Source organism: Plutella xylostella, chromosome 25 (assembly GCF_932276165.1).
Source record: "Plutella xylostella chromosome 25, ilPluXylo3.1, whole genome shotgun sequence".
Classification (NCBI taxonomy): Eukaryota; Metazoa; Arthropoda; class Insecta; order Lepidoptera; family Plutellidae; genus Plutella; species Plutella xylostella.
Window position 1 is genome coordinate 7,596,716 of NC_064005.1, and position 27,325 is coordinate 7,624,040.

At 37.7% G+C, this 27,325-nt stretch overlaps 1 protein-coding gene across 6 annotated transcripts; it reads left to right on the forward strand.

Annotated features, from left to right (window-relative positions):
- On the forward strand, window positions 1-27,036 carry LOC105392822 (zinc finger protein 569). 6 transcript variants are annotated; one of them, XM_048630176.1, is made up of 22 exons: window positions 1-613; window positions 2,440-2,617; window positions 3,351-3,551; window positions 7,120-7,197; window positions 11,662-11,898; window positions 12,838-12,981; window positions 13,280-13,416; window positions 16,439-16,558; window positions 16,942-17,194; window positions 18,760-18,797; window positions 19,035-19,155; window positions 19,593-19,659; window positions 20,239-20,369; window positions 20,863-20,943; window positions 22,612-22,777; window positions 23,321-23,451; window positions 24,033-24,113; window positions 24,452-24,617; window positions 24,919-25,049; window positions 25,324-25,404; window positions 26,042-26,292; window positions 26,504-27,036. In XM_048630176.1, exons 2-22 carry the CDS (start codon window positions 2,581-2,583, stop codon window positions 26,837-26,839), a joined length of 2,988 nt encoding a protein of 995 aa, XP_048486133.1. In that variant the 5' UTR covers window positions 1-613; window positions 2,440-2,580; the 3' UTR covers window positions 26,840-27,036. The 6 variants fall into 6 exon arrangements, with proteins under 6 accessions (XP_048486133.1, XP_048486131.1, XP_048486134.1 ...); XM_048630175.1 differs by lacking the exon at window positions 1-613 and adding an exon at window positions 1,888-2,360; XM_048630174.1 differs by lacking the exon at window positions 2,440-2,617.
- Window positions 27,037-27,325: the final 289 nt, after the last annotated feature.

Consider the following 27,325-nt stretch of genomic DNA (forward strand, 5'->3'; position numbering starts at 1 on the left):
TATTTTCACTAATTAATGTTCCGACTTTGGACGAGTGTTGTGTCTACCGTCGTAAAATTAAGTTTGATGTAATCTAGCTGAAGGATTGGTGCTTAGTGGCGGCTTATCAAGCTATGTACAACTCGGTTGCCAAAAGAATGGACCTGATACTGATACCGTATTCATAGCAACTCGGCGATACCGTAATGTATCGCGTTCGTAGTTCATCGACGCTCAAGCGAAACCAAGAGTAGAAACAAGTATCCCGCGCGGCATTAAACTATGAACTCCATATCATTGGTACAGGCCAGGATTTGAACCCACAGCCTCTCGATTGAGAGGACGAGGCCTTATCCATTACGCCACCACGGCTCTCCGTCATGCTGGTTAAATATAAATGTTTTTATTGCAGGTGAAACCACCAGTACCTTACATAGGTTCCCCAATCCTGATAAGGATGCTGGAAGATTCAGAAAATGGACCAATGCTATTGGTGGAAACTTAATTATGCTTGATGTTGATGACAATTATATTTTTAAAAATGCCAGAGTTTGTCACCAACATTTTGAATCCAAATATCATACCTGGAGTTCAAGACTCACTATGGACGCAGTCCCAACTTTATTACTCAAAGGTAAACCAATTATTTTTGATAAACGAATGAAAAATATTAAATCTTATTCAAAATCACGTAAATAACAGCCTCACTCCTTTGTATATCTTATGGTAAACACAGATTATTACCTAGTGTTTCCCGTCTCACAAACTAGGATACTTACACTTTACTTTCAGTATTGATTTATAAACACTTTATAGTACACAAATCATAGTTTTAACAATATAAAGTAAGGTGCAGGTGGGTAATGCCGAAAGGTTTTTGGGTGAGTTGGATACATGTTCGTATTTTGTCAATTTATGAGGACTGGTTGGGTCATTTTGATTAATGTAAGGACGCTTTGTATACTTGAATACACTACCTAAAACTCTGTTTAACAGACTTATCTAAATACTTTCAGAATAATTAATGTACTCTGTGGTAAATACGAACCAAAACAATATTTGTATCTATAGTGCCACAAACTTATCTGTTCCGGTGAGAGCGAACTAAATTGGTCCATATAATCTATGTCAATATGAAATTCATTAGTACAGTAAGTAATGAGGTATGGACCAATTTAGTTCGCTCTCACCGGAACAGATAAGTTTGTGGCACTATACCATGTTTGTGTCAATGTGTCAATCCATCAAAGTTTTAATTTAAAAAAACTACCATCATGGTCTTAAAATCGAACACAATCAATGTTTGTGAAATGTTTTCACGTGATGACATTCATTATAAAACATAAACACATGCACTCACGCCTTGTACTAATTTACTCCCTTGCGGGGTAGGCAGAGGTGCATTGCTGCACCCACTTTTCGCCAGTGTTGTTTAAGTCCAAATGTAATAGGGGGCGGGCCTATTGCCATTTCACGGGCACATCGAAGACCCGAGAACAAATATCTGTGTTTAAACAAATATCTGCCCCAGCCGTGAATCGAACCCGGGACCTGCTCGGGGGCGCCGCCGCCGCACGCGCAGCGCTCGCTGCTGATGGTCGCCAAGTGTCCGCAGAACTTGGCCAACCACGGCTCAGTAGTCAGGGTCACTAACCACTACGCCATTCAGAAGTCTAAAATATCTAAATAATATAATATCGGTATACAACGCGGTAATGCTGCGAGTATAATGGGTACCTTTGGGCCAGGTACGATTCGGGGTGGCCTTTTTGAGTGATTTTTGACGAGGCATATTGCTGATAACATTTGTTATATAGGTTAATGACGAAGCTATTCGCTTAAATTATATAATATCTAAATATAATCATATTTTGAACGTAATTTATATTTTTTTATCAAAATACACCACCCATTTTATGAATTTAGTAAGTAAGTTTATATTTACTACCACATTGTCAAGAGTTTTTCCCACTGGTACGTAAATATCAGTTGGCAACGTTGGCAATAAAATGCATCGATCTCCAAAAGTCCAAATTATCTCCAAACTTTTTTTTCAATAGGAACTTTCAGACCACTGCCTAGAACTAGAAACTTTACCGTTTGACCATAGACAAAGAGAAAAAAACTAAGCGACGTCACGGTGACACAAAACAGCTGAATGAAGACTAACATCACAGAACAGAACACATTTCATTTCATTTACTTGAGAAGCAGAGTATTATGTTCCTTGTTGTCCTTGACTTCACTTCAGTGACTTCAGTCTCTTATGTACTTGTTACTTGTACTTGCTGAAGTTTAGACAAATGTTAGTAAATAATAAACCGGGATGGGCTGAAATAAGGAAGGCTCTTACCCGACTGAGCTACCATCGCTCCTTCTAGGTATAATAAAGTGATGTAATTGTGGTTAATTTTGTGCTATTTTCTGTGTTGTGAGATACTTCTTTTTTTGTTCCTCCAGCTTACTGTCAAGATTTTGCACTTACTTCAACAGTATTATTTGTGTTTATGGTGTTGACATACTCTGCAAAAGGACACTATTTAAATATTGTAAAAAGGACACTTTAACTTGTGATTTTGGATAGTTACCAAATGCGTCACAATGCCAAAGCCCTGTGTGTTTGGTTGTGCAACCAATGGTAAGTGATACATTTATACAAATACTTAAGTATATGCTTTTTTAACTTGTGTCTGTTTGCGGTGGTTGAGTATGGATCTCCACTGAGCTCCGGAAATTCCACAAATCAGTATCAGTGCAAAAGATCCTTTCATATATTTTTATTCACTAGTCTGAGCTGGCCATAGAAAGTCTTATGTTCCTAAAACTCTGAGGTTGGCTTTTGCAGAGTGCTACCTTAAATTGAGTGTGGTGACCATTTAGGGTATTAGGAGATGTCTTTCTAATACCTCTGCAATAATTTTTATTTGCCGGCGACACACACAGTATTTTAAATAAATTTTAAAAATCTACGATTTTCGTCAACCATAGTATGAAAACGGAACACTCATAGAGTAAAAAAGTTTTATTTGCATTCCATTCTAGATAATGTTAACCTATTTTGACAGTCAGTTGAATAATTATTCTATATAAAAATAGGTTAGAATTCGTGTGTTAGGTATTTTTTTATATAAGTTTAAAAAGCCTTCCTGTTGGGACACAATATTTTGGATGACGTACATCCATTTTGAGGTTAGTTTTTTATTTTTTGATTTAAAAAAAAATACTCATCTCCGGCAAGTTTTAATGCAATAGGAGGGTACAGTAAACCCCGCTACCCTCCCCCCACCTACCCCCAAACCCGCCTTAAGGTAGCACTCTGCAAAAAAAATTACCCATTAATATAAGCAACATTATTTTTCTTTCATTTTCAGATCCCACTCGTCATTCATTTCCAAATCCTAGAATATTACCTCAGCAATTTAAAGCTTGGGTTGATATTACTGGTGATTTTGGCATGAGTAGTGAAGATATTTTTAAAAAGAAGAAAGTTTGTGGTGTCCATTTTACTGAAAGAGATCGCAATCGGTGCAATCGATTAAATAAATTAGCTATTCCATCTCTTCACTTGAATGGTAAGTAAGCCATTTTTTATATTTTTATATATTAAGTACTTATAGAGGTCTTACTATGTTATTGTATTTTTGACGTTTCCTTATGTCTGGTAAGTAAAATTGGATTTCCTTTGCAAAAACTAGGGATGTTATGGATATGAAATTTCGGTTAGGGATTGGATACGGATATAGGAATGATTATTATACCGGATACGGTTACGGATACGGATAATAAATTATTTCGGATTATCCGTTAGTTTCGGTTACGGATATTATATTTTTAAGGAATTTTAAAAGTAAAATACTAATAGGTAATAAAGTAGTTTTATTTCGTTTTTGGCAGGATTTACAATCAGTCTGTGAGTAATTATTACAGCTATTTAAAATAAAAATAAATATAAATAATTATATTATATTGAGTATTATCTAAATTTTAGATGTTTTAGATCAAAAACACCTAAAATGAAAATGTAATAAAATTATTACTTATACTGAATCAGTAATTTCGTATTAAAAGAAAATATTGAAATTGGAATTAAATTAAGTTTACTGTAACTATAATTTAAGTCGAACATAACAATCATAGCTTCCTTTTTTATTCTGAACTTAATCATACATTGTCTTACATTAATTTATAATAACATTAAACATTTTCAATAATCAAATTTTATCAAAGGTAAATTATACTTGACAAAAAGTAATTTCTCAGCCTTATCACCAGAAAGTCTATTTCTTAAAGTCTTAAAGGATCATAAATTAACCCAGCAGCACTGAAAAGCTGTTCACTTGGTACACTGCCAGGCGGCGGAGAGAGGTACTGTCTGACTAAAGCACTTAAACTGTTGTACTTCGTATGCATTTTTCACCATAAAAGTGGATTTTCACCGAGTGTCAACCTTTTCTCTCTATTGTATTCATTTAGCAATGCTTTTTTGACAATTAATTGATTGGGTACTGTATCATCTTCATCACCACCTACGTGCTCTTCTTCGTCACTTGCGCTTAATATTTCAGCTAGACAAGATTGAATGTATGAACTTATTGATGGCAGCTGAGTCCGTGATCTCTTTGGTGAAGAAGGACCTTCATCATGAGAAGTTCTTGAACACCCAAGGATTCCTAGAATCTCTGTCTGTACTTGTTCCTTAGTCATTTCAGTGAAAAACTTGAGCTTGTAGCTCATTTCTCAATGTGACGCTGATATTATGGACCATATTTGTAATCATTAATTTAAAGTTTTCTGATGTGTCTTGTTTAGTCTTTTCTGTTTCTAATGTGTTTTTAAGAGTATAGACTAAAGGAATCACTGAAGCTATTGTCGCAGTTGCACTACTTAACTCCTGTGTAATTTCTTCGAATGGCTTTAATATTGCAATACACTTTTCCAAGTCGAGCCATTCATCAGCAGTAGGAATCGGTATATTATGCGCGCCCGAATACAGTATCAAGGAGTCTTTTAATTTCAATATTCTATCCATCATATAATAAGTCGAATTCCATCTGTGAATAAATAAAACATATGTGAAATTAAACACAACGTACAGAAGAAAAAAAAAGCATTTACCTATATAAAATTATTTTAGTTTAAAATAGAAATATCTTACCTTGTAGAACAATCCAACGATGCATAACTCTGTTTGGTTCAGTCTTTCTGTTTGAATTTGTTTTAATTCATTTTGAGCAAGTAGTGAGTGATGAAGTGAGTAGCAATTTTTTTGCATTTTGTAATCACTGGCGAGATAAATTCTTCCGTTTCCATTGCTGACCTAACACATAATTGAAGTTGATGAATAGTACCTACAGTTTGCATCAGGGAAATTGGCCGTTCTCATAGCTTTTATCATATTCGATCCTTTGTCGCGTAAAATACAATGAACTGATTCATTGCTTAAGCCCCAATCTTGCAAAATATTGTTTAAATTAAAAAAAAAAAAAAACACGCACTCACGCCTTGTACTAATGTACTCCCTTGCGGGGTAGGCAGAGGTGCATTGCTGCACCCACTTTTCGCCAGAGTGTTATGTTAGTCCCAATGTAATAGGGGGCGGGCCTATTGACATTTTTCGGGCACATCCAAGACCCGAGAACAAATATCTGTGTTTAAACAAATATCTGCCCCAGCCGGGAATCGAACCCGGGACCATCGGCTCAGTAGTCAGGTCACTAACCACTACGCCATTCGGTCGTCGTCGTGTTTAAATTATTCGCTATAATTTCACCTGTGTGCCGACCCTCTAATTGATAGATAGATAGATAGATAGATAAAGCGTTTATTTGATCCACTTTCTTACATACACAACAAATCACAATTACAGATATACACATTTGTACTTATAACTAGGTAAATAGTAGCTATGATAAAGACAGGTTTGTACTTAGCAGGTTGTGTGTTGAAGCGGACCAAAAGGGTGAAGTAACTCAGCGTGGATGTTTACTCCAGGAGCAAACCGCTGATTTTCAGTTACCTCCCATTTAATAGTTAATTGTTCACACTTGAGTATTATAGAAACTCTTTCATAATTATTCGTGATGCCATGAGCAGTAAAACTAAGTAACGAGACATTTGCGCTGGGCTCGGACCACACATCTATAGTAAATGAATAAATGATAACTTCTCAAATTGTTTCAAGAAGTCCAGAATCTTTAACTTCATTTTGTTGTAGATATCATTGCACAGTAAATTAGTAAAGTACTGCCGACCTCTAAGATTATAACGTGGTAAGGCTGCCTGCACTAATCTTTGAAATCCCACACCTTCTACAAAATTAAATGGCAAGTTTTGTAACGCTATCATTTCAGCCACTAATTTATCAATTTCTTTTTGTTTGGTATTAGTTTCATCCCAGGCACCTTTGTTTTTTAACGAATCTTTGAGTGTCAACTGTTTTTTACACTCTTGTAAAGGTGTCAGCTGCTTGGCTGTTTGTAGGTTATTTTGTTGGTTACCTTTTTCCAGTAGCAAAAGTTCTTCGTACTTATCACTATGTTGTGATTTACCAGTAGCAGGCAAGTTGTCGTCACTGGTATATTGTGTGCATTTGCTATATTGTGTAGTACACAGCAGGCATTTACTATTTTCGGAGCTTTGGTGGGCTCATAGTGAAGCACACGGTGTTACTACTTATAACAGGGTCATAAATATATTAAGCTAACAATTAAGCTATCTGTCGCTTATAAAACTGAGGTACAAATAATGTACTCTCGTCAAAATAAAATAATTAATAAATTTATTTGTATCGAAATACATCATCTGTTCCCTATGACCAAAAGTCATGTTAAATATCAAACACTAGACTACACTACCCTACACTACCCTACACTTCTCTACACTACCCAACACTACCCTACCTTACCCTATACTATCCTACACTACCCTACACTACCTTACGCTACACTACCCTACACTACCCTAAACTACCATACACTTTCCTACCCTACCCTACACTACCCTACCCTACCCTACCCTACCCTACCCTACCCTACCCTACCCTACCCTACCCTACCCTACCCTACCCTACCCTACCCTACCCTACCCTACCCTACCCTACGATGTAAAAAATTAAATAAACTATTGTCAATTTTTTTTCAGGCTTTCATGGAAAGTTTACAATACCAACAAGTGCAACTGTCACTCAGGAACCGGAAATGGATACCCTATATGTTGCAGGTAATTTATACATAAGTATTTCATTTTTACACTATCAGAATTTGATAGTTGAGGTTTTGAGGTTGAGAACTAAGGTTACCGACATAATAATATGTCAAAATGTACATACTTATACCAAAATGCTCCAAGAGTATACCTACAGGTAATAAACACTATTAAAATGTACATAGATATTATTGTGGCATTTCCATTTAAATGTGAAACACACAAAGATAATCTTAAAAATAAATTTGAAGATTTAACAATCACTGTCCTTTTATAGGTACATATTATAGTTGGTACCTAGTTGATATCCTAGTTGATAACTTAAATAACTTACTATAAAAACCTATCTTTGTTATTATGAACCAAATATTTATATGTATTATTAACTACTCTATGTTAAATATTATAGTCTATTATGAATGTTAAAATTTAATGTAGATTTTATATGTTTATTATGTAAGCCAATACATACAAATTTGTTACTTTCTATTACTTACTTAGAATAATATTACCTAGATTAAGATTAAACTTGCTATGCCCTACAGGGCACTATGTTAAGAACCATTATGTACATAATTTTAAGATCAATGTAAAACTTACATAGTTGCAATAAACATATTACTATTACCCATGAAAGTAATAAGTACTTACGTACAACAGGAATTTGCGCACTCACCAAAATGATGCAAACAAAAATATACCCAATGAATTCTCCTCCAGTTGTACCCATAGACTTTGGCAAGATCGAAAAGGATAGCGAATCCAATGAAACTGTGACTGGTTTTGAATGACAGGGCGTCACAAATCGGCACGCGGAAAATCAACACCTTAGTATTTTGGATTTTTTGCGTACATCGTGGTTTATTTTCAGTAAATCTAATTGTATTCAACAATGGCAACATCTTCTGCGAGTGATTGTGGCGTTAAGCATAGAAATAATCCTGAAAATTGCACATTTCACGGGTAAATACCAAAATCGTCATCACTGACACGACGCGTTTATTTTTCGTTAAAATTTGTCTTTTATCCTGTATTAAATATAAAATAATGCCAATGCTGTTGTTTACTTTCATATTTTGTGTATGTGGAAGTCCATTTGTTAATAATTTTCATGATTTTAGTGGATATATTTTTCATCAATTTATTTTACATGTACGCTAGGGATTGACTCAAATTAATCGATATCATTATCGATATTTTATCTTGAATGTTACCTATGAAAATAAATGCTAGCTTGCGTTTACCGTCTCGTATCTGAACCATTTTGTCAGGGCAAGGTACAGTGCTCCAAAATTGATAATGCGCATAGAAATCTTTGACAGATCGGTTGTTTTCGATTATGTGACACATGATATTGACTCCTATTTCTTTCGAACAAGGTGCAAAATGCAAGTGTTTTTTTAAGGCTATCATAAGAGCTTAATGATTCGGGTGTGAAGATCTGCATGTGCATTATTAATTTTGGACAAGTGTACATCTTTTAACAAATACATAAACTTATTATTTTCTATAATTTGTCCAACAGATTCCCTCTATAGATACTATAATAAGACGAAAGTGGTTGAAATTAGTTGGACGCGTTGGTTGGAATCCAAAGAAGAACTCTACCATTTGCAGCAATTCGACTTAAGAATGAATGAAACTTAATAATTTAGGAAACGAAACTGTAATGAACCAGTTAAATAAATAAATATGTGGGAACATCTCAGACACGGCCATCCGAGGCAGAGCCTGTAATATGGGTCAGACAGCTGATATATCTAAGATTGTCCTGTTTAAAAGTCAATAAAATAAGGAGCGATGAAAAAAGTGATTTATTTTTATTTATGCATTTTTTTACACTATGTCAAAATTATAATCTGGACAACAACAGTCTATGGAACAACTCTCTCCAAGGGTCGAAGATCGAACTTCAATAACTTATCGATGGTCCTCCAAAGTAAAGAAAGGTACATCACTAGCTAATGCACACACTGAAAAATCAAAATTGGTCAAGTCTTATCGAGCTGTCAGTTCGTCTATACGCTAGTATATACGAAGTCTATGGTTGTACCTACTTATTACTTCCATGTTGGTACCACTCTAAGGTTGGGTACAGCCCCCGTATTTTGTAACTTTTTGAGAGTTAGCAACCGGTGATAATTGGTATCAACTTAGAGACTTATTAACCGATAACACCAAAAATCTTAGTGAAAGAAATATGCAAGAAGCCTAACAATATATCCTTACAATCAACATAAACGTTTGTGAAATCAGATAAGTCAGTAATAAATGATATTAATAATAGATATATATTAATCTATTTCTTCGATATACATATATATTTATACAAGTATATATTTATAGTTTATTATTATATTATTTCTATTTATGTATTCTATTTATTGTTAGGTACAATAATTATTGAGTGACATTGCAATTTCTTTTTTTTGCATTTTTTTGCACACCTTTAACATAATTTCTCCTGTACTTCCTGTGGGTTGACTGGTAGAAAATGCTTTTAGCATTAAGTCCACCCTTTGTACACTTATTTATATATTTGTGCAATAAAGGATTAAATAATAATAATAATAATAATAAGGCGGCAGGGCAGCTTGTGGCGAGCTGTTGGGCATTAGCGACCCCACCCACCCGATACCGGGGAGAACCCCTGTTCCTCATCTCTGGCTTGCCTTTATTGGTTGTCCAGAGTGAACACTGACGAGGAACAGGATCTCCCACCTCTTGCTTGCCTTCATTGGCTGGCTTGAGTGGTGTACCGCTAGAGCAGCAATGCTCGAGGAAGGATGTATTACCCAGTAAGGTGCTTATAGGGATCTTGACCGATAACGCGATTGTCCTGAGAGCCGTGGAATACCTCTCCATCCTTAGCACCTCATGCCATGTTGCCCCCTTGTTGCTACGTCACTGTTATGTGCTAGCGACTGTTTTGGGGGGCCCATTTACTGTGTGTGCGAGTCACCCCCTGCCTTTTTATCCGTGTGTGAAACATATAGGTCAGGCAGGGGCCATAGTCCTTCCATAGTCCCAGTTACCCAGTCCATTTAGCACCCCCTTCCATAACCCTGTATTAGTTTTGTCCATATCCTACAATAGTTCTGCACTAACCGGGGATTTTCCATGGGTTTACTCTATAGTTTACACAAGGAAAATCGTCGGTTGGTGTCACATTTCATATAGATTAATGTTGTCAAACGGGCCTCTACATGTTGGCTTCGGCCCCATGCACGCCTTCCAAATGCCCGGGACCCCATGGTCCCGTGATGGTAAAGACACAATAATAATAATAAAAAGTTATTAATTAATAATGTCCATTAATCACGTGAGGCCGTTTTTTTCATTTTTTGACGCCCCCCCTCCCCCTGGTGTTATTTGGTGAGGTATGGGAACAGCCCCCCCTCCCCCCCAACGGATCACGTTGTATTTTTTTTGAAGTCTATATGTATAAAGGCTATTTTTGACTAGAAAAAATATAACGAAAATAGCGTTTTGAATTGAAAACAAAATATGCGTATTTTCAATCAAATTTATTATTTTATCTTAGCAACGGCGGGCGAGTCAATCAAGGTTACAAATCGATAAAATTTTTGGGCCGTTCAAAATTTTGGTTCAGAAATACCTACCGCTTTTTGACAAAAAAATAATACACGTGATGTCTAACCAGACAACCTCCTCCCCTCCAACCCCCTCGTGATGTTTCGTGAGGTTTTCCGTACACCCTACCCCCCCCCCCCCCCTTTGAGCCTCACGTGGTTAATGGACGGCCCCTGATTATCCTTATATGTCCATGTAAAATTCATAAAAACCTTATTTAACGAAAAATATATTTTTATTAATTCACTTTAGAACCCTAATATCTTAGGAACCTCATGGTTTAGATATTTTTCCCTCATATAGGTAAAAACATTTTTATCAATGAATTAAAATAGGTTTGGTTAATGGCTGCTAACTTACGGAAAGCGGGTCAGATTTTGGCCATTCTTCTTTATTTTCGGCACTGCAATGTTTACTATATTTATGTCTTGTCTACTATAATTATATTATAAATTTTATTTTGATATTTCTTGATGATTTATTGTATGACTGTTTGTTGCCATAATAAAAAGAAATTGAAAAAAAAATGTTTTTTCTATTCAAATTATTACTATGTACAGTAAGGTGCAGATAAACCTGACCCCCCTCAGAAGCATTGTTAGTATGAGAGGGGGGTCAGGTTTATCTGCACCTGACCGTACCTTCCGCATCCTTTATAGAAGATATAAAGATAGGTTTCATTATCTTTATATCTTCTATAAAGGATGCGGATTTGGATAGACATAAGAATGGGTATATGTATGGGACAGCAACAGGGACGGGAAAAATATATTTTTAATTTGTATTTTGTTTGATTTCCTGTCCATTGAACCAATATTATTCTTCAATAACTTGTACATTATACTTCAATGTATCTGCTAAAGCCAGCTATGTTTCTATTACTAGTTCCGAAGTCCGGCCAGCCGAAGATACTCGACCATGACTATTTCTCAGAAAATATAGAAGAAGATGAGTTGCTTGACACAAACGCTGCTGTCGAGACAGACGCTGTGCCATGCGACGGAAGACCTGAGGATGACCATGACGAAGTAGCGGGCCAAGGTGATGAAGTTATAAAAAGTCATCATCAGGACTTTGACCATGACCATGGCGAAGGAGTGAGTGATGAAGTTATAAACCCAGGTAATTAACTTTTATTTTTAGTATCATTTTGTATGGCTTGATAATGAATAGGCACAAAGGTGTAATATCTGAAGTTATACAATTTAATTTTAGTAAAATGTTTATAAGACAAATATTTGTACTCAGGTCTTGGGTGTTGATATTTATATTTAATATCTATCTATCTATGTATTTGTGTAGATATATCAGCTGTCCGATACCCATAACACAGGCTCTGCCTAGCTTGGGGTCGGATGGCCGTGTGTGAGATGTCCCCACATATTATTATTATTATTATTATTATTGATAGTCGAAAATGAGATTGGACGGAAACACTGTTTGTGTTGTGTTATTGGCTCCAATTTAAAAATATGACAAGTCTGTTTCAGTATACATATATTTGTTATATGTTGTTTCTGTTTCAAAAATGGTATCGTAAGTAGAAAGAGTTTTGTTCAATATTATAATCCCCAGGGTCATTCCCATTCGGCTTACTATAAGTATAGTTTTTGCAAACCTCGTATTTTAATAAGATAGGTAAATTATTAGGTACTTTTATGAAATTAAAACTTTATAGTCTTGCAAAAGATAGCATATTTGAGTGGCTCGTTGCTGGCGTCATTATAGCGTAACTTATTAAAAAGCCACTATATAGTGGCTCAGTAATTTTATTTAATAAAGTGCCTTTAGGGTCAATTTTACCAAACGCTAAACATATTTATAAATAAAAAAATTAAATACATTTTGTGCTAACTGACATACGTTTGGCAGGCTACTTATTCCACCTATCACCAAACGCTAAGTTAGTGTTATATATCTACACCTATTTTATAAACATAATATACAAAATACTCTTCATTCGGACAGGGTTATTTCTCTTGTGAGAGGAATTGAGAACAGAAACTCAAGAGCGTTCTATTCAAAATAGAACAAAAATACAAACAAATATATTCCTTCCAGAAATAACTGATGAGGAAAATGTTGAAGTTTTGCAATATGCTGCTGAAGAGGCGGGGGCGTGTGCGGACCCGCTGTGCGAGGAGCCTGAAGAGGAAGACAAACCGGACATCGACAAACTCAATACTCAGATTGAACAACTCTTCGGTACGTACATGCGGGCTGGGGTCACTCTCTATGACGAAAAACAAGATTCCTCTCTATCTCGTTGCAGTAAACGTGACGATTGCAGGAAAGCTCTCGTTCGTCGCCAGTATGGAGTAACCCTACATATTTCAGAAATATATCCCATGCGCAGGCAATCTAACCTTTAACGTAGACACCTCAAAAACCCCGCTGTAAGGGAAGGAAAAATGGTCTGTTAATTTAAACGTAATAAAGAGTGTAAAGCACACTCCTTCTATAACAGTCTTCTATAATTCTGTTAATAATATCTGTTCCACAGCCGAAAACATGTCAAAAGTGAGCAGGGTGGAGGACCTAGAGCAGTGCTGCCATCTCTGTCTGTCTCGGGATGGCTCCCTGGCGCCGCTACTGGGCTCGGGCCTGGGGCACATGCTGATGGATCTCTTCAGTATTGAGGTAATCGTCTTGCTATTATCTTATTTTTAACTTGTTACTGAAAAATTAGATAGTTTTTTTCAATTTAGAGACATTGTTTTGGTGTGTATTAATCATAAGCCATAATTGCTTGTAGTTCTTTCCTGAATACTTTTTTTCACACCTTTGTTTTGCATAATGTTTAATAATAATAATAATAATGTATTTGCCAATATTTGGATTACAATTAAATTAGTAAGACATATTAGTTACGTTACAAGTTGGCTATTTCAATTTATAGGTGACATAAAAGATGCCAGCCATTGCCTATAATAGGAATAGACCTGTGCTATAGACACTGGCTTCCACTCCTCAGGAACTAGCAGCCATATATGACTTATTATAACAGAATTGTGGTGTCTTAGGCTTAAATAGTATACACAGAAATATATTTATTATATTTAAGGTTTAAGATTAGATTTACTTAGTTACACAAGGTTATTAACATTAAACAATTCATTAATTAATTAATTACATATGTTAAATAAAGCTATTGGCTCTTTATTCATGTGAATTTTTGTGTATGTGAGTGTGTGTGTGTGTGTGTGTGTGTGTGTGTGTGTGTGTGTTTGTGTGTGTGTGTGTGTGTGTCAGTATAGATGTATGTTTGTTTTATATTAAATAGATAGAAAACTGTGTTAAAATTGGACAAATGGGTGATTTAGGTAGGTGGATGAAGAAAATACTCAGTTTTGGAGAAGTTTAGAGTTAACAGCCATTTTCGTACAGTTATTTTAGCTATGTGTGTATTGAGGTGATGAATTTGAATTTCACGATGAATTCTATTATATAAGGTTGGGCCGAGGTGGCTGAAAAAGTTATGTAAAAATGTTGTCTTAAAAACTTTTCTTGTTACTATTAGGTTATTGCGTCTTTTATCTGCGTCTTCATGATTGAAGGGAGAACTCTGGTGTTGTTTCATTAAAATCTGTAGAATAAATAATTGGCGAACAGTCAATACTTGGCAGTACTCATACAGTGATTCGGTAGGAAAACGAAAGCTCTTAAATGTTGCTACTTTAAGATCTGCGCGCTGAGCTCGCTCAAGAGGTAGGAGGTGTGTCTTGTACGTGCCACCCCAGACATTAATGCAGTATGTTATAAGGGACTGACAGAGGGCAAAGTAAACCAGTTTTTTGAAAATAAACATCAGTTTTCGAATTCTATTTGCTAAAAGGTTAATATGAGGACGGAATGTGAGATTGCGATCAATGATAATACCTAGATATTTTATAGTATGTACAATTTCAATTGATGGACAGGAGCAGGTGAGGTGAGGAAATTTACAGTAATGAGCGACGAGTGAGTATGTGTGTGTTGGAGGAAGTGATGAGTTCCTAATTGCAAAAATCATGTGTTTAGTTTTGTCGGTGTTGAGGGTAAGGTAGTTGTTGTTTAGCCATGTGATTACAGTGTTAAAACCAATTTGTGCGGATTTGTATACATCTTCCCATGTGCTTCCAACAAAGGACAGAACTGTATCGTCAGCAAATGATATCAGTTTGCAGTTTTCCAACATTTCATTGCACATATCATTGATGAACACAAGAAAGAGTGTGGGACCTAAGATACTCCCCTGTGGGACACCATACTCGATCGACATTTCAGAACTCTTGGAACCATCGACAACAACCTGCTGAGTTCTGTTTGTGAGATAGCTTTTGAAAAGGGCGAGTGGGAGACCTCTTACTCCCAACTTTTCCAGTCTGTTTAAGAGGATGGGGATCGAGACCGTGTCAAACGCCTTTGACAAATCTAGAAAAACAGATAGGCACTTCTTTCTTTCATCAAGATTAGTGACGATATGGTCCACAAGCTCATGGACAGCGTGAGAGGTGGACTTACCATTTCGAAAACCGTATTGAAATTGTGACAGTAGGCCTTTGTCCTCGAGATAGTACATAAGTCTAATGTTTATCAAACGTTCGATAATTTTTGAAAGTGCTGGAAGAACAGATATTGGTCTGTAGTTGTTGACGCAGTCCCGATCTCCCGATTTAAAGATGGGATGACACCTGATGTTAGACAGTTGTTAAAGATGTGCGTTAAAATAGGTACAAATATAGTTTTATGGGTTTTTTAGAAGGTTTGATGTAATACCATCCACTCCTGTCGCACAGTCCATTTTTAGAGAGCATAGTCAATCTCTGTAATGTCCGTTGGTAAAAGAACAAACGAATCGGCAACATGATTTACTGGAAGAAAATGATGTTGCAAGTACTGTTGGTTTATATTATTCGAATGAACTTTCTCCGCTAAAGTTTTACCTACATTGCAAAAAAAGCCATTGACGCTGTCAAGTGAATCTAGATCAGTAGTATCAGATGTTAGCAAGAGCTCGGATGCTAATGTTTTCTGTTTCACAGTATAAGTTACCCTCTTTATCACATCCCACAGTCTTTTACTATTTCCTTGTGCCTTTGTCAGTTCAAGCTTCTCGTAGTCACTTTTAGTTTTCTTAAGAATACGATTACAGAAATTGCGGTATCGTTTGCAGGTTAGTTTTAATGCTTCATTATTAGGAGACCGTTTCAGTTTCTTGTGCAGATTGTCTCTGTTCCTTATACAGCGGAGGAGTCCAGCTGTGATCCAGGGCTTAATAGGTCTTTGATGCCTTGGTATAGTAATCACTTTACTATTAGATTTTATAGCAGAGTGGATAAGATCAGTAAAAAGGTTTGTGGCAATATTTGGGTCAGCAGTGTGGTGTAGGTGATCGGTGACTGTGGACTGGATGACCAATGCTGATGCTTTATAATTTGTTTTAAGTAGTATGTGATCAAGACAAGTGCGATTATGTGTAGGAAAGGTGTGCGCTGGTAACAAACCAAGACTGGCCGTAAGGTTTAAGTAGTCAATTGATTTTGGATCGTTTTTTTCAACTTTGTACTTACTAGTTTTTCTGTAGGTACCTGTGGGTTGGCTGGTAAAAAATGCTCTTAGTATCAAGCCCACATTTTGTAAATTTTTATATTTGTACAAAAAAGATTTTGATTGTGTGCAGGTGCGGGCGGGCGACGTGCCGGCGCAGGCGTGCGGCGACTGCGCGGCGCGTGTGTCCTCCGCGCACTCCCTGCAGCGCACCGTGCGCGCCGCGACCCGGCACCTGGCGCGCCTGCTGCAGGTACCGCACACACACACACACACACACACACACGCACACACAGCTCCGCGCACTCCCTGCAGCGCACCGTGCGCGCCGCGACCCGGCACCTGGCGCGCCTGCTGCAGGTACCGCACGCACACACACACACACACACACACACACACACACACACACACACACACACACACACACACACACACACACACACACACAGCTCCGCGCACTCCCTGCAGCGCACCGTGCGCGCCGCGACCCGGCACCTGGCGCGCCTGCTGCAGGTACCGCACACACACACACACACACACACCGACTGGCACCACACACACAAACGAACACATATTAAACGAACAAATATTATCCATAGATTTCAGAGTCGTTATATTGTAATATTATATTTGCAGGGAACAATGGATTCGAGAGTTGGTGATAGCGTCGAGCTGTGTAGTGTAGCTGCAAAAACAAAAGACCCTTCATCCGAACCAGTAACTGCGGACAACCAAGGGGTTACGATGCAAAGGACAGAAGAATATAAAAGTAACATAGAGACAGAAGTAGAAGAGCATTGGCCTGAACCATTGAATACGGAAGATCAAGATGTTTTGATGGAAGATGTTCAAGATACTCTGCAGAAGTCGGATAAATTATCCGATGACGGTATGTAACATTATTACCTACAGATAAAATGCTGCTTTGATTAGTTTTAGATGATTTTATGATCTTTTAACACAGTCATATGTATTTTATAGAGATGCCACGAATATTCCGCAAGTATTCGGTATTCGGCCTATTCGGCCACTTTTTTCAGTATTCGGTATTCGGCCGAATAGTAAGAAGTATTCGGCCGAATACCGAATACTTAAAAAGTAGCAAATATCTTACAAAAGGGAATAAAAAAAACAATTTAATTGAAACATTTATCTATGAAACAATAATTAACCAGATAGGCAGATAGGCTATAGGCCAGCCAGATAGGGCTTATTCGATTGATAATTTGACATTTGAGGTTATTGTAAGTTCTTTTTTGCGTTTATACCAATTCTAAACTACCGAGCGCAGAGAATAATCGTCATTTTCAATGGATATTTTCGATTATATTGATGATATGGCGATTGAAGAAGAGGCAGTAATGAACGAATATATGAATCCATTTGAAAGGAAAGTCACAGTGATAATAAAACATAGGTGTTATAATTATTTCTTTCAGTTTTTATTTGTAATGTTGGAGCAAATGCCTAACACCTTTTCTTCTACATCGATAAATGGAGGTGCATTTGAGGGCCCACCTCCAGTTTTGTACATCTCCTGCCTTTGCAGGGAAGACTTCTTCTTCATTGTTTTTTTGATGCCCTCGTACTTTACTTAAGGGTTTTCTATGAGCGGACACTTGTGGTTATACCACTGGAGTTAAAAGAAAACTCAATTTTCTTTCATGCAGTCTCCTTATCTTTATTTGTTGCAGCATCGGTATTTTTATTTTCTATGACATGTTTGAATTTATCTACCAAACTCACTACACAGTAACTGCAGCATTATTAAAATTCGCTAAACGCTCTCTTTTTTGTGAAACCATTGTGATTCAAAAATAACAAATTTAAATACCAAAATCAAAACAACCAAACCAAACAGTCAGTGAGGCTTGTGGCTTGATTGCTCTTTGCTTGACAGTAAATAAATAAATAAATAAATCGCTAAGATAGTTATCTATGGAATAAATCACAATTGAAAAATGGCTTAGCAACTACCAGGCCGATAAACAGCCAAATAAAATTATTCGTTAGATAGTTATTTGACCTTTTATCCTGGCATTGAAAAACCGGCCCTTATTGAATTATACTGGATAACCTGCCGAATATTCGGTGGCCGAATATTCGGTGGCCGAATATTCGGTGGCCGAATATTCGGTATTCGGTTGAGAGCGCCGGCCGAATATTCGGTATTCGGTATTCGGCCAAATTACTATTCGTGGCATCACTAGTATTTTAGGTTTCTTGATCGGAAATCGGATATTTTGACACGTATTACTCTAAGTGTAAGGGCCACTTTTACCAAACGCTAAATGCATTTAAAATTGTATTTAAATCAATTTTTAAATACATTTTGTACTAACTGACAGACGTTTGACAGGCGACTAAATACATTTAGCGTTTGGTGAAATTCCACCTAAGGCCCTGTTTCACCATGCATTACAGGTAAATTGCATTATTTTACTTTTTTTTCAGAATATTCGTTGCCCGATCTGCCATTTGAATTTGATAACGTAAGTATCAAATAGGTACTTAAACTTATAGAGAAATAAGTACTTTAAGATTTTGATAGTCATGGATCATGCGGTAGGTAATCAAATAAGGTATTTCGCATTTCAAGTCGGAAACAAGGTTTTTGCCCATAAGATTCGCTTAGCCGAAATTCGTTCAAATTTCATCATGCGTGATCAATCAAACTCACTTTCGCATTTATTACGTTTGTAACAAATATGTACCTATTTCATTTGCAGAAGTCGCGGGAGAAGCATGTTTGTCCTTTATGCGAAGAGTCGTTTAAAAACTTGAAATTCCTGGTGAAGCATAAACGTGAAAAGCACGGAGTGGAGGAGAGACACGTGTGCCGCTTCTGTGGTGAGTGGACCAATCAGCAGCCGACGTGGCGAGCTCGAACCAATCAGCAGCCGGTGTTTGCGGGCGTGGCGTGGACTAATAAGGGACTTGCGTCATCACATCACTGATATGGAGAATGTCAGGATGTTCAACCCACGCACGCCCTGGTTAGGTCAGTTTTTTGAAAGTGCCTAACAAACACAGCCATCCGAACCCATGCTAGGCAGAGCCTGTAATGTAAGTATTCGAACCTTGTACGTACAGATACTTACATAAATACATATTATTGTACATTATTAACACCCAAGACCCCTGTAAAAGTATTTTAAACAAATATCTGCCCCGGCTGGTGAACGAACCCAGGAGCTTCGGCATAGCAGTCGGGGTCACTAACCACTTCACCACTCGGTGGCCGAACCTAATCATGTATTCATAATGCTTTACTCTGTTTGTTTCAGGAAAGATTGTCAAATATAGAATTGACAAACACGAGAGGGCACACTTCAACCATAACAAAGTGCACAAGTGAGTACATAAGTAACATTTATTGCCAAGTAATTAAACTTTAAAAAAAAACCCTTCCTGCATTGGAAGGAGTCCCGTGCCCCAGCAGTGGGGATGTAATGGGTCGTTATGATGTTGAATTAAACTTTATGATGACTTGAACCCGCCAAATTGCTTATTTATAAACAACTAGCTGTTGACGCGAGCTTCGCTTCACCATAAAAAGTTTTCCCGTAAGAATTCCGGGATAAAAAGTAGCCTATGTTCTTTCTAGGGTCTATACCATATGCTTACCAAATTTCATTCAAATCCGTTCAGTTGTTTTGGCGTGAAAGAGTAACAGACAGACAGACACAATTACTTTCGCATTTATAACATTAGTTAGGATTACCTATTAATTATTATAATGCTACCGACCCGGTAAAACTGATGTTATATTATACATTTATAAACCTTCTTCTTGAATCACTCTATCTATTTAAAAAAGCTGCATCAAAATCCGTTGAGTAGTTTTAATGATTTAAGCAAAGGGACATAGGGACAGAGAAGATAATTATTACCGTAGCCGTGTCTGTATCTGTTTGAATGTGTGTGTCGCAGGAAGCACAGGTGTGAAATGTGCGGAGCTGAGTTCGGCATCCTGGGGCACTGGCGGCGCCACTTGCAGCGCATGCACAACGGTCAGCGGCTGCCCGTGTGCCACGCGTGCGTGCGCGCCTTCGACACTAGAGGTGAGCTAGCACGGGGCGCAAGACTAGCATGACAAGACGTGATAAAAGTTTTTACAAGACCGGCCCATGTGCTAGATAGTATGGCTGTTTTTAACAGCATGCGGATTTCATCACGCACGCGGGATAGCCGCACATTTTCCCGCGTCTCGCGTGCATATTCTGTCATACGTATGACCGCGTGCGGGGCAATCCCGCATGCGTGATGAATACCTAGCACGGGGCGCAAGACAAGCACGACAAGGAGTGACATAAGTTTTCCCAAGACGGCGCGAATACCGATTGTCACAATATGTAAGAAAAAAAGAACAGACATAATTTATTTGTGAAACATAATTATGTTTAAAGATGATAGTAATACACAAAAGTGCGCCGTGACAATCATAGCTAGCCTTTCGACGAACTCACACGTCTTTCTCATGAATAGTGTATAAACAATTATATTCGAATCTTTGGAATGAATAATTTTATAATATTAATTAACATTACGTTTCAGAATTATACTATGATCACCTGAAGGAAGTACATGGAGATAATTATCCGTATAAGTGTTCGCTGTGTCCCAGAGTTTACAAAGGTAACACTAAGAACATAATTATAGTAAAGTTCTTATATTGTGGCGTATGTTTGTATCATGCTGGCACCACACTTGGTCACATGCTTATTTTTTTATTGGATGTTTGCTTAATAATTTTGGCGAATATACTGACTGACTGGGTGCGTATTGCGACGTATAAAAACGAAATGTATAATTTCACATTAATAACGTTCACAACATATAATGAACGTTACGTATAACAACAAAATCTATATTTTCATAAGGTATAAGATTCAATTGGTATAACGTACATTTTATATAAAATCTAAATATATAATACTTACGAGGACTAATATCAATTCGTATAACATACATTACGTATATCGTTTAAAATATATACTATCATTTAGTATAAAGTTCATAAAACATACTAACATACAATAACATAAGCTGTGTTTAATTACCCAACACCGTCAAACCCCCTAGCACCAAAACCTAAAGATAGGTGCGACGACGAGCAAAGCGAGGAGGAGCGTGTTAGGTGCACATGTTCGTCGAAACCAAAGCGGAGCGCAGCGAAGCGGAGCGGAGCGTCTCCCCACATAGCGCCAATAGTAATGTCAAAACCCCTAGTACCAAAACCTAAAGATAGGTGCGACGACGAGCAAAGCGAGGAGGAGCGTGTTAGGTGCACATGTTCGTCGAAACCAAAGCGGAGCGCAGCGAAGCGGAGCGGAGCGTCTCCCCACATAGCGCCAATAATAATGTCAAAACCCCTAGTACCAAAACCTAAAGATAGGTGCGACGACGAGCAAAGCGAGGAGGAGCGTGTTAGGTGCACATGTTCGTCGAAACCAAAGCGGAGCGCAGCGAAGCGGAGCGGAGCGCAGCGAAGCGGAGCGGAGCGCAGCGAAGCGGAGCGGAGCGTCTCCCCACATAGCGCCAATAATAATAATAATGTCAAAACCCCTAGTACCAAAACCTAAAGATAGGTGCGACGACGAGCAAAGCGAGGAGGAGCGTGTTAGGTGCACATGTTCGTCGAAACCAAAGCGGAGCGCAGCGAAGCGGAGCGGAGCGTCTCCCCACATAGCGCCAATAATAATAATAATATCAAAAACCCTAGTACCAAAACCTAAAGATAGGTGCGACGACGAGCAAAGCGAGGAGGAGCGTGTTAGGTGCACATGTTCGTCGAAACCAAAGCGGAGCGCAGCGAAGCGGAGCGGAGCGTTCCCCCCACATAACGTCAATAATAATGAAAATACGATACGACAATCTTTACTTTTTGTGCATTATACATTATGATAATTATATCCGTTGTAGAATATATGTTATAAACGTTATATATTATGAACGTTATGCATTTTAATAGTTATATCAATTGAAATTATACTTTTTGAACGTTATTCTTTACGAAATTATGTATTTAGTAATTATGCCTTTCGTTTGTTATGCTCAGTGATCGTTATGAAATTATGTATTTAGTAATTATGCCTTTCGTTTGTTATGCACAGTGATCGTTATACTTAATGAATTTATATCATATGGGCGTATACCTTGTGAATGTTATACCATTCGTTTTTATACCTCGTATTACTTACCCGACTGACTTGCTACCTCAACAGTTTCAACAACTTTATTTTTCGGCAATCAGCAAAAAATGTCTTCTAATGTCGTGTTTTGAATTAGAACTGTTTCTTTCAGACCCGGAAGTTTTCAACCGACACATGAAGCGTCACTACAAGAATAAAATAAAGACGATACGACCGCCGCCGCTCGAGCCCACCGACCCAGTGGCCCAGATCATCGCCGCTGTGTCTCAGGACATTCACTCAGACTCTCAGAATAAGGACCAGGAGTGCAGCAATAAGTAAGAGTTTTTCTCATTGCCTCTACGCATAGTTTTAAAATGATTTTCTCACACCACCCATACAACAGCAGTCGCTATACGGGCTCTTTATTGACGTAGATAAACGTCAATAAAGAGATGTTATTATCGCGGTTCAACGTAATTAAAGCGCCGTAATTAGTGGAACGCAGACTAAACGAGTTTTCGACGACGATTACAATCCCGTGCAGCGACCGCTAAATTAGTTTTAAAAAGTGGCTGAGTTCCTCCTGGAAGTGATGTCAATAGCAAGTGGTCTATGCATTCTCTATGTTAAGCTGTTTTTAACAGCATGCGGATTTGATCACGCACGCGTGTTTGCCCCACAAGCGCTCATATGTACAAGTATTACTTGTGCTGTCAACTTGACAGCACTTTCGAATAGAATGCGAGTTAAAACACGCGCACTCGATTCTATACGTTAGCTCTGTTTTTTCCGGATCGACACACTGTACTTGTTAGGTGTAATTGACCCATCAGTGTGGTTTTGTTCTCTGATAATCTGATGTAAAATGTGTATTGCAGCAACTACAAGTGTGAAATGTGCGGCGCTGGGTTTGCGCAAAAGTTGTACTGGAAGCGACACATCCAGAGGAAGCACAACGGGCAGCGCCTGCCCGTGTGTCGCGAGTGTGCGCTAGCCTTCGGCACAAGAGGTTAGCGCGAACATCGAATAGAATACAATCATCGAAGTAGAAAAAAAGGCGAAAGGAATCCCGGTTACTAAAAACATAAGGCACAACAATAGCGGTGACATGAGAGTGTTTGGGTGCGTAGGTGCGACGTAATCGGCGCGCGGCGGCGGACTGACTTACTTTGAGTGTGAACTGCTCGTCGTAACATGAAATTTTGACTTACTTAGGGTGCCTCAGTTTTTAGTTAGCGAGATTCCTTTCGCCTTTTTTTCTACTTTGATGAATACAATAGGTATACTTTTTCCTATTGAAATGACCAGTATGAAGGTCATGAAGGACGGCAATTTGATAGACCTAATATTGATTTGCTACCAAATAACAGCACATACAGATAGAATATTAATACTTACAAATATTGCACTTAAACATATGGTTTACTGTAAAATAAAGTCATAAAATAAAATGTAAATTTATGTCGGAATTCAGGTTCATATTTTGAAGGCCAGAGATTGGCCATAATAATATACGCACTTACAAATATTTAAGTAATTAGAAATCGGAATGTTATAATTTTTTATCAAATCAAAGTTCATATTTTTCAGAGTTATACTTCGATCATTTGAAGGAAGTACACGGCGATACGACTCCGTTCAGGTGTTCGATGTGTCCCAGAGGCTTTCAAGGTAAATTAAATACAATAAAACAGTATTTCATCATCATCGTCAAGAAAAACATGTCCACTGCTTTTATGTACAGTTAAATAAGAATAGCCCCTTAAGTGGGCAAGATGATTATTGATCCCACATCCTTTTGAACTTAATCCCATTGAGTTAAGCACGAAAACCATTGAACTTAGGGATTGAATTGAAGGAATTGAATTCAGGACCCAAATCTCCATTTAAAACATGAAGTGTGCATAAGTAACATTACTACATTTCTAATTATATCTTGAAATTATTTTAGAATGGGCATCACTTAATCTGTACTTTGCCAAACTGTAAACATACTCTGTTTCTTTCAGAAAAGCTCAAATTGGATCGTCACATAATCAAACACAACAAGTCTATGATAAAATCAGTGACCGTCGAAACTGAGACCAGCGACGCAGTAGCTCAGTTAATCGCTGCTGTATCTCAGGATATTGACCCTGATCCTCAGAATAACGACCTAGCTACACGCTTCAAGCAGTAAGTGTTTGTTTTCATATATCTTATTCGTATAACACTGGCATACCTAGTGGGACTGAAAGTACAGTACCGTAGCTAAGTAAATTGTTACATAAAAATAATGGCCTCATTTAGTACCTTAAGAAGCTACTTTTCCAAATTTTATTTACAAAAAAAAATTACTAATGAACATATAAATTTTACCAGCAAATATAGTAAATTGCCTGCAACTATTGTGTCTGAATAACTCATAGTGACTTGTCTAATTCTGCATTAATATCTGAAAATTATTTATTAATATTCAGCCGTATCTTACGTGTAGGCGCTATAGGTGTGAAATGTGTGGCGCTGAATTCCGCGTGAAGGGGTGCTGGCTGCGGCACATCAACCACAAGCACAACGGGCAGCGCCGGCCGGCGTGCCGCGAGTGCGGGCGCGACTTCGACACACGCGGTGAGTGCAAACAGCGCATCCGTCTCACCACACAGAGTCTGATAACACTCACTTTTCAACATAAATAAGGGGCAATACCGAAAACACGCACGAGCCGAAAGTTCCAGTGACAATAGCACTTACATAAACACTACCGTCTTTTATCAGTTACTTGTATGTATGTAAGAAAAATGTAATGCAAGTTATGGGTAAAGTGAAAGTTTTCAAACAAATGTTCTTTTTTTTTAAGAAAAAATTTCTAAAGCTAAATCCTGCAAATCTTTTAATTTTTCAGAACTGTTGTTTGCCCATTTGAAGGAACATCGCGGTAGGGAACCGCCGTATACATGTTCGCTGTGCCCTAGAGTCTACCAAGGTAAATTGAATACAAAGCCGCAATATTTTAATCATTTTACTTCCTCATCCAACTGAACCGAGATAAATAAAGCTTTAAGTACCTATTTTGAAGAAGTTCATAATTATTACTTACGGTGAAGGAAAACATGAGTAAACCTGCACATCTAGACTCTAGATGTGTAACCTAAGTGCATTGCACTCATTCAAAAACGGCGATACGGCTCGCGCCCTACCGCGTGAGTACAAATGTACAGCGAAAAGCGAGTGACTTGCTTGCGAGTCACTTCTGACTACCCCTTCGGGTATAACAGTCTCCACATTGTAGATAGATAGATAGATAGATTATTCTTTATTTGTAAACAAGAATAGATTATACATAGCTTAAATACAAACACATAGGTACAAAAAAGGCAGTCTTATCACTAAAAGCGATTTTTTCAAAACAACCTTTGGGTGGAAGAATATTTGATAGAAAAAAATATTTGTTCAGATAGGGTCAAGTGTACTAAAGAATTTAGTAACTATATAAGAATTAACTAATAAATACCTACAAACTAAACAATATACTTAGGTACATGAAATTATACTTATTATGTAGGTATGTAATGATTGTACTATGTATGTCATGATTATAAACTTAAACTTATTTCTTTCAGAAAGGGCTAGGTTCGACAGTCACATGATGCGCCACTACGGTAAAACATTTAAACGGTCTGAGGCAAAACCCGGCGTCGCTTCAGCTCAAACTGTTGCTTCCGTATCTAAGAAAAAGAAAGGTGGTTCTCAGAAGAAGTCTGTTTCTCGGAAAAAAACCGTCCAGCTCGCCAGTCCTACTTTCTCCGCCGTTGTCAAAATTTACCCTTGCGCCATATGCAAGAGTACCTTCATTTCGTCTTTAGCTTTGAATGTAAGTAAAATAGGTCAAAAATCAAAAAATATTTATTTAAACACCATAGAATTTAAAACGTTAGTAGGTACAAACAAATAATTTTAGGAAATTAAATAAAAGGGTGAGAGATTATAAATTTTCGAAGGTATATTTCAAGGTATATTGCCCTGTACTTTAGCACCGTCCTTCCACTGCCTAAAATTAAAAAGTCTTATTCCTTCCCTTTCAGAGACACAAACTGCACTGCAGAACCATGGAGTGTGAAGTGTGTAACAGTAAATTTGAGAATTTGGAGGGCTTAGTGGAGCATTACAAGAGTGTGCACGAGTTGGAAGCCGTGAGGAATCCGCGGGCGGTCCCGGCGCCCGGCGGCAAGACCCTCATACAGATACAACCCGACCAAGTGCCAAAGCATTTAATACGGAAAGTAATGGAAGCGCAGAAACTGTCTAAACTTAAAGAGGGGAATAAGGGGGGAGGTGATGAGGCTACACCGCCACCGCCGGAGGGCGAAGCGGCTAGCTGGTATCGTGATCAGGCGAAGGAGATCATGAAGGATTTATAAACATGTGTATTTTGATTTTGTTATGTGTAATTTTTTTAGTCAATATGTTTTTAAAACTTATAATGAACGGTTCACCAGTATTTTTTGTGTGAAGTGATTAACTGGTGATTTAAGTTAGATCTCACATTTTACAATACAGATTGTTTGTATTGATTATAAGTTCCAACGGGTCTAGAATAAATAACGAGCAGTATGTATTTCTTGTCTACCTTTATTTACCTGTATACCTATGTATATAGCCTCTAGCTAATTTATGATTATGATAGACAAACTCAATCAGAAATGGAAATATGCTGACCTTGCCTCAGTTTACCGGTGGCTTCATACCTTCATCTATTTCAAGTACGCCGAGAGTACGCCACTTTTCATAATACATGGCCACCGAATCAGCTTTTACTGGCTCAAAAGAAGATGTTTCCAGAGCCTTTAACCTATTATAAAAAATAAAACATATATGAGTGCGTATGAGAGTGCCAACCAAAAACC

Bases quoted from the DNA above. Each gene is read 5' to 3' on its own strand.
- LOC105392822 (XM_048630174.1), top strand. From the start codon at position 487: ATGCTTGATGTTGATGACAATTATATTTTTAAAAATGCCAGAGTTTGT. The intron at 12,982-13,279 runs GTACGTACATGC...TCTGTTCCACAG, and splicing joins TCAGATTGAACAACTCTTCG to CCGAAAACATGTCAAAAGTG. The intron at 13,417-16,438 runs GTAATCGTCTTG...GATTGTGTGCAG, and splicing joins TGGATCTCTTCAGTATTGAG to GTGCGGGCGGGCGACGTGCC.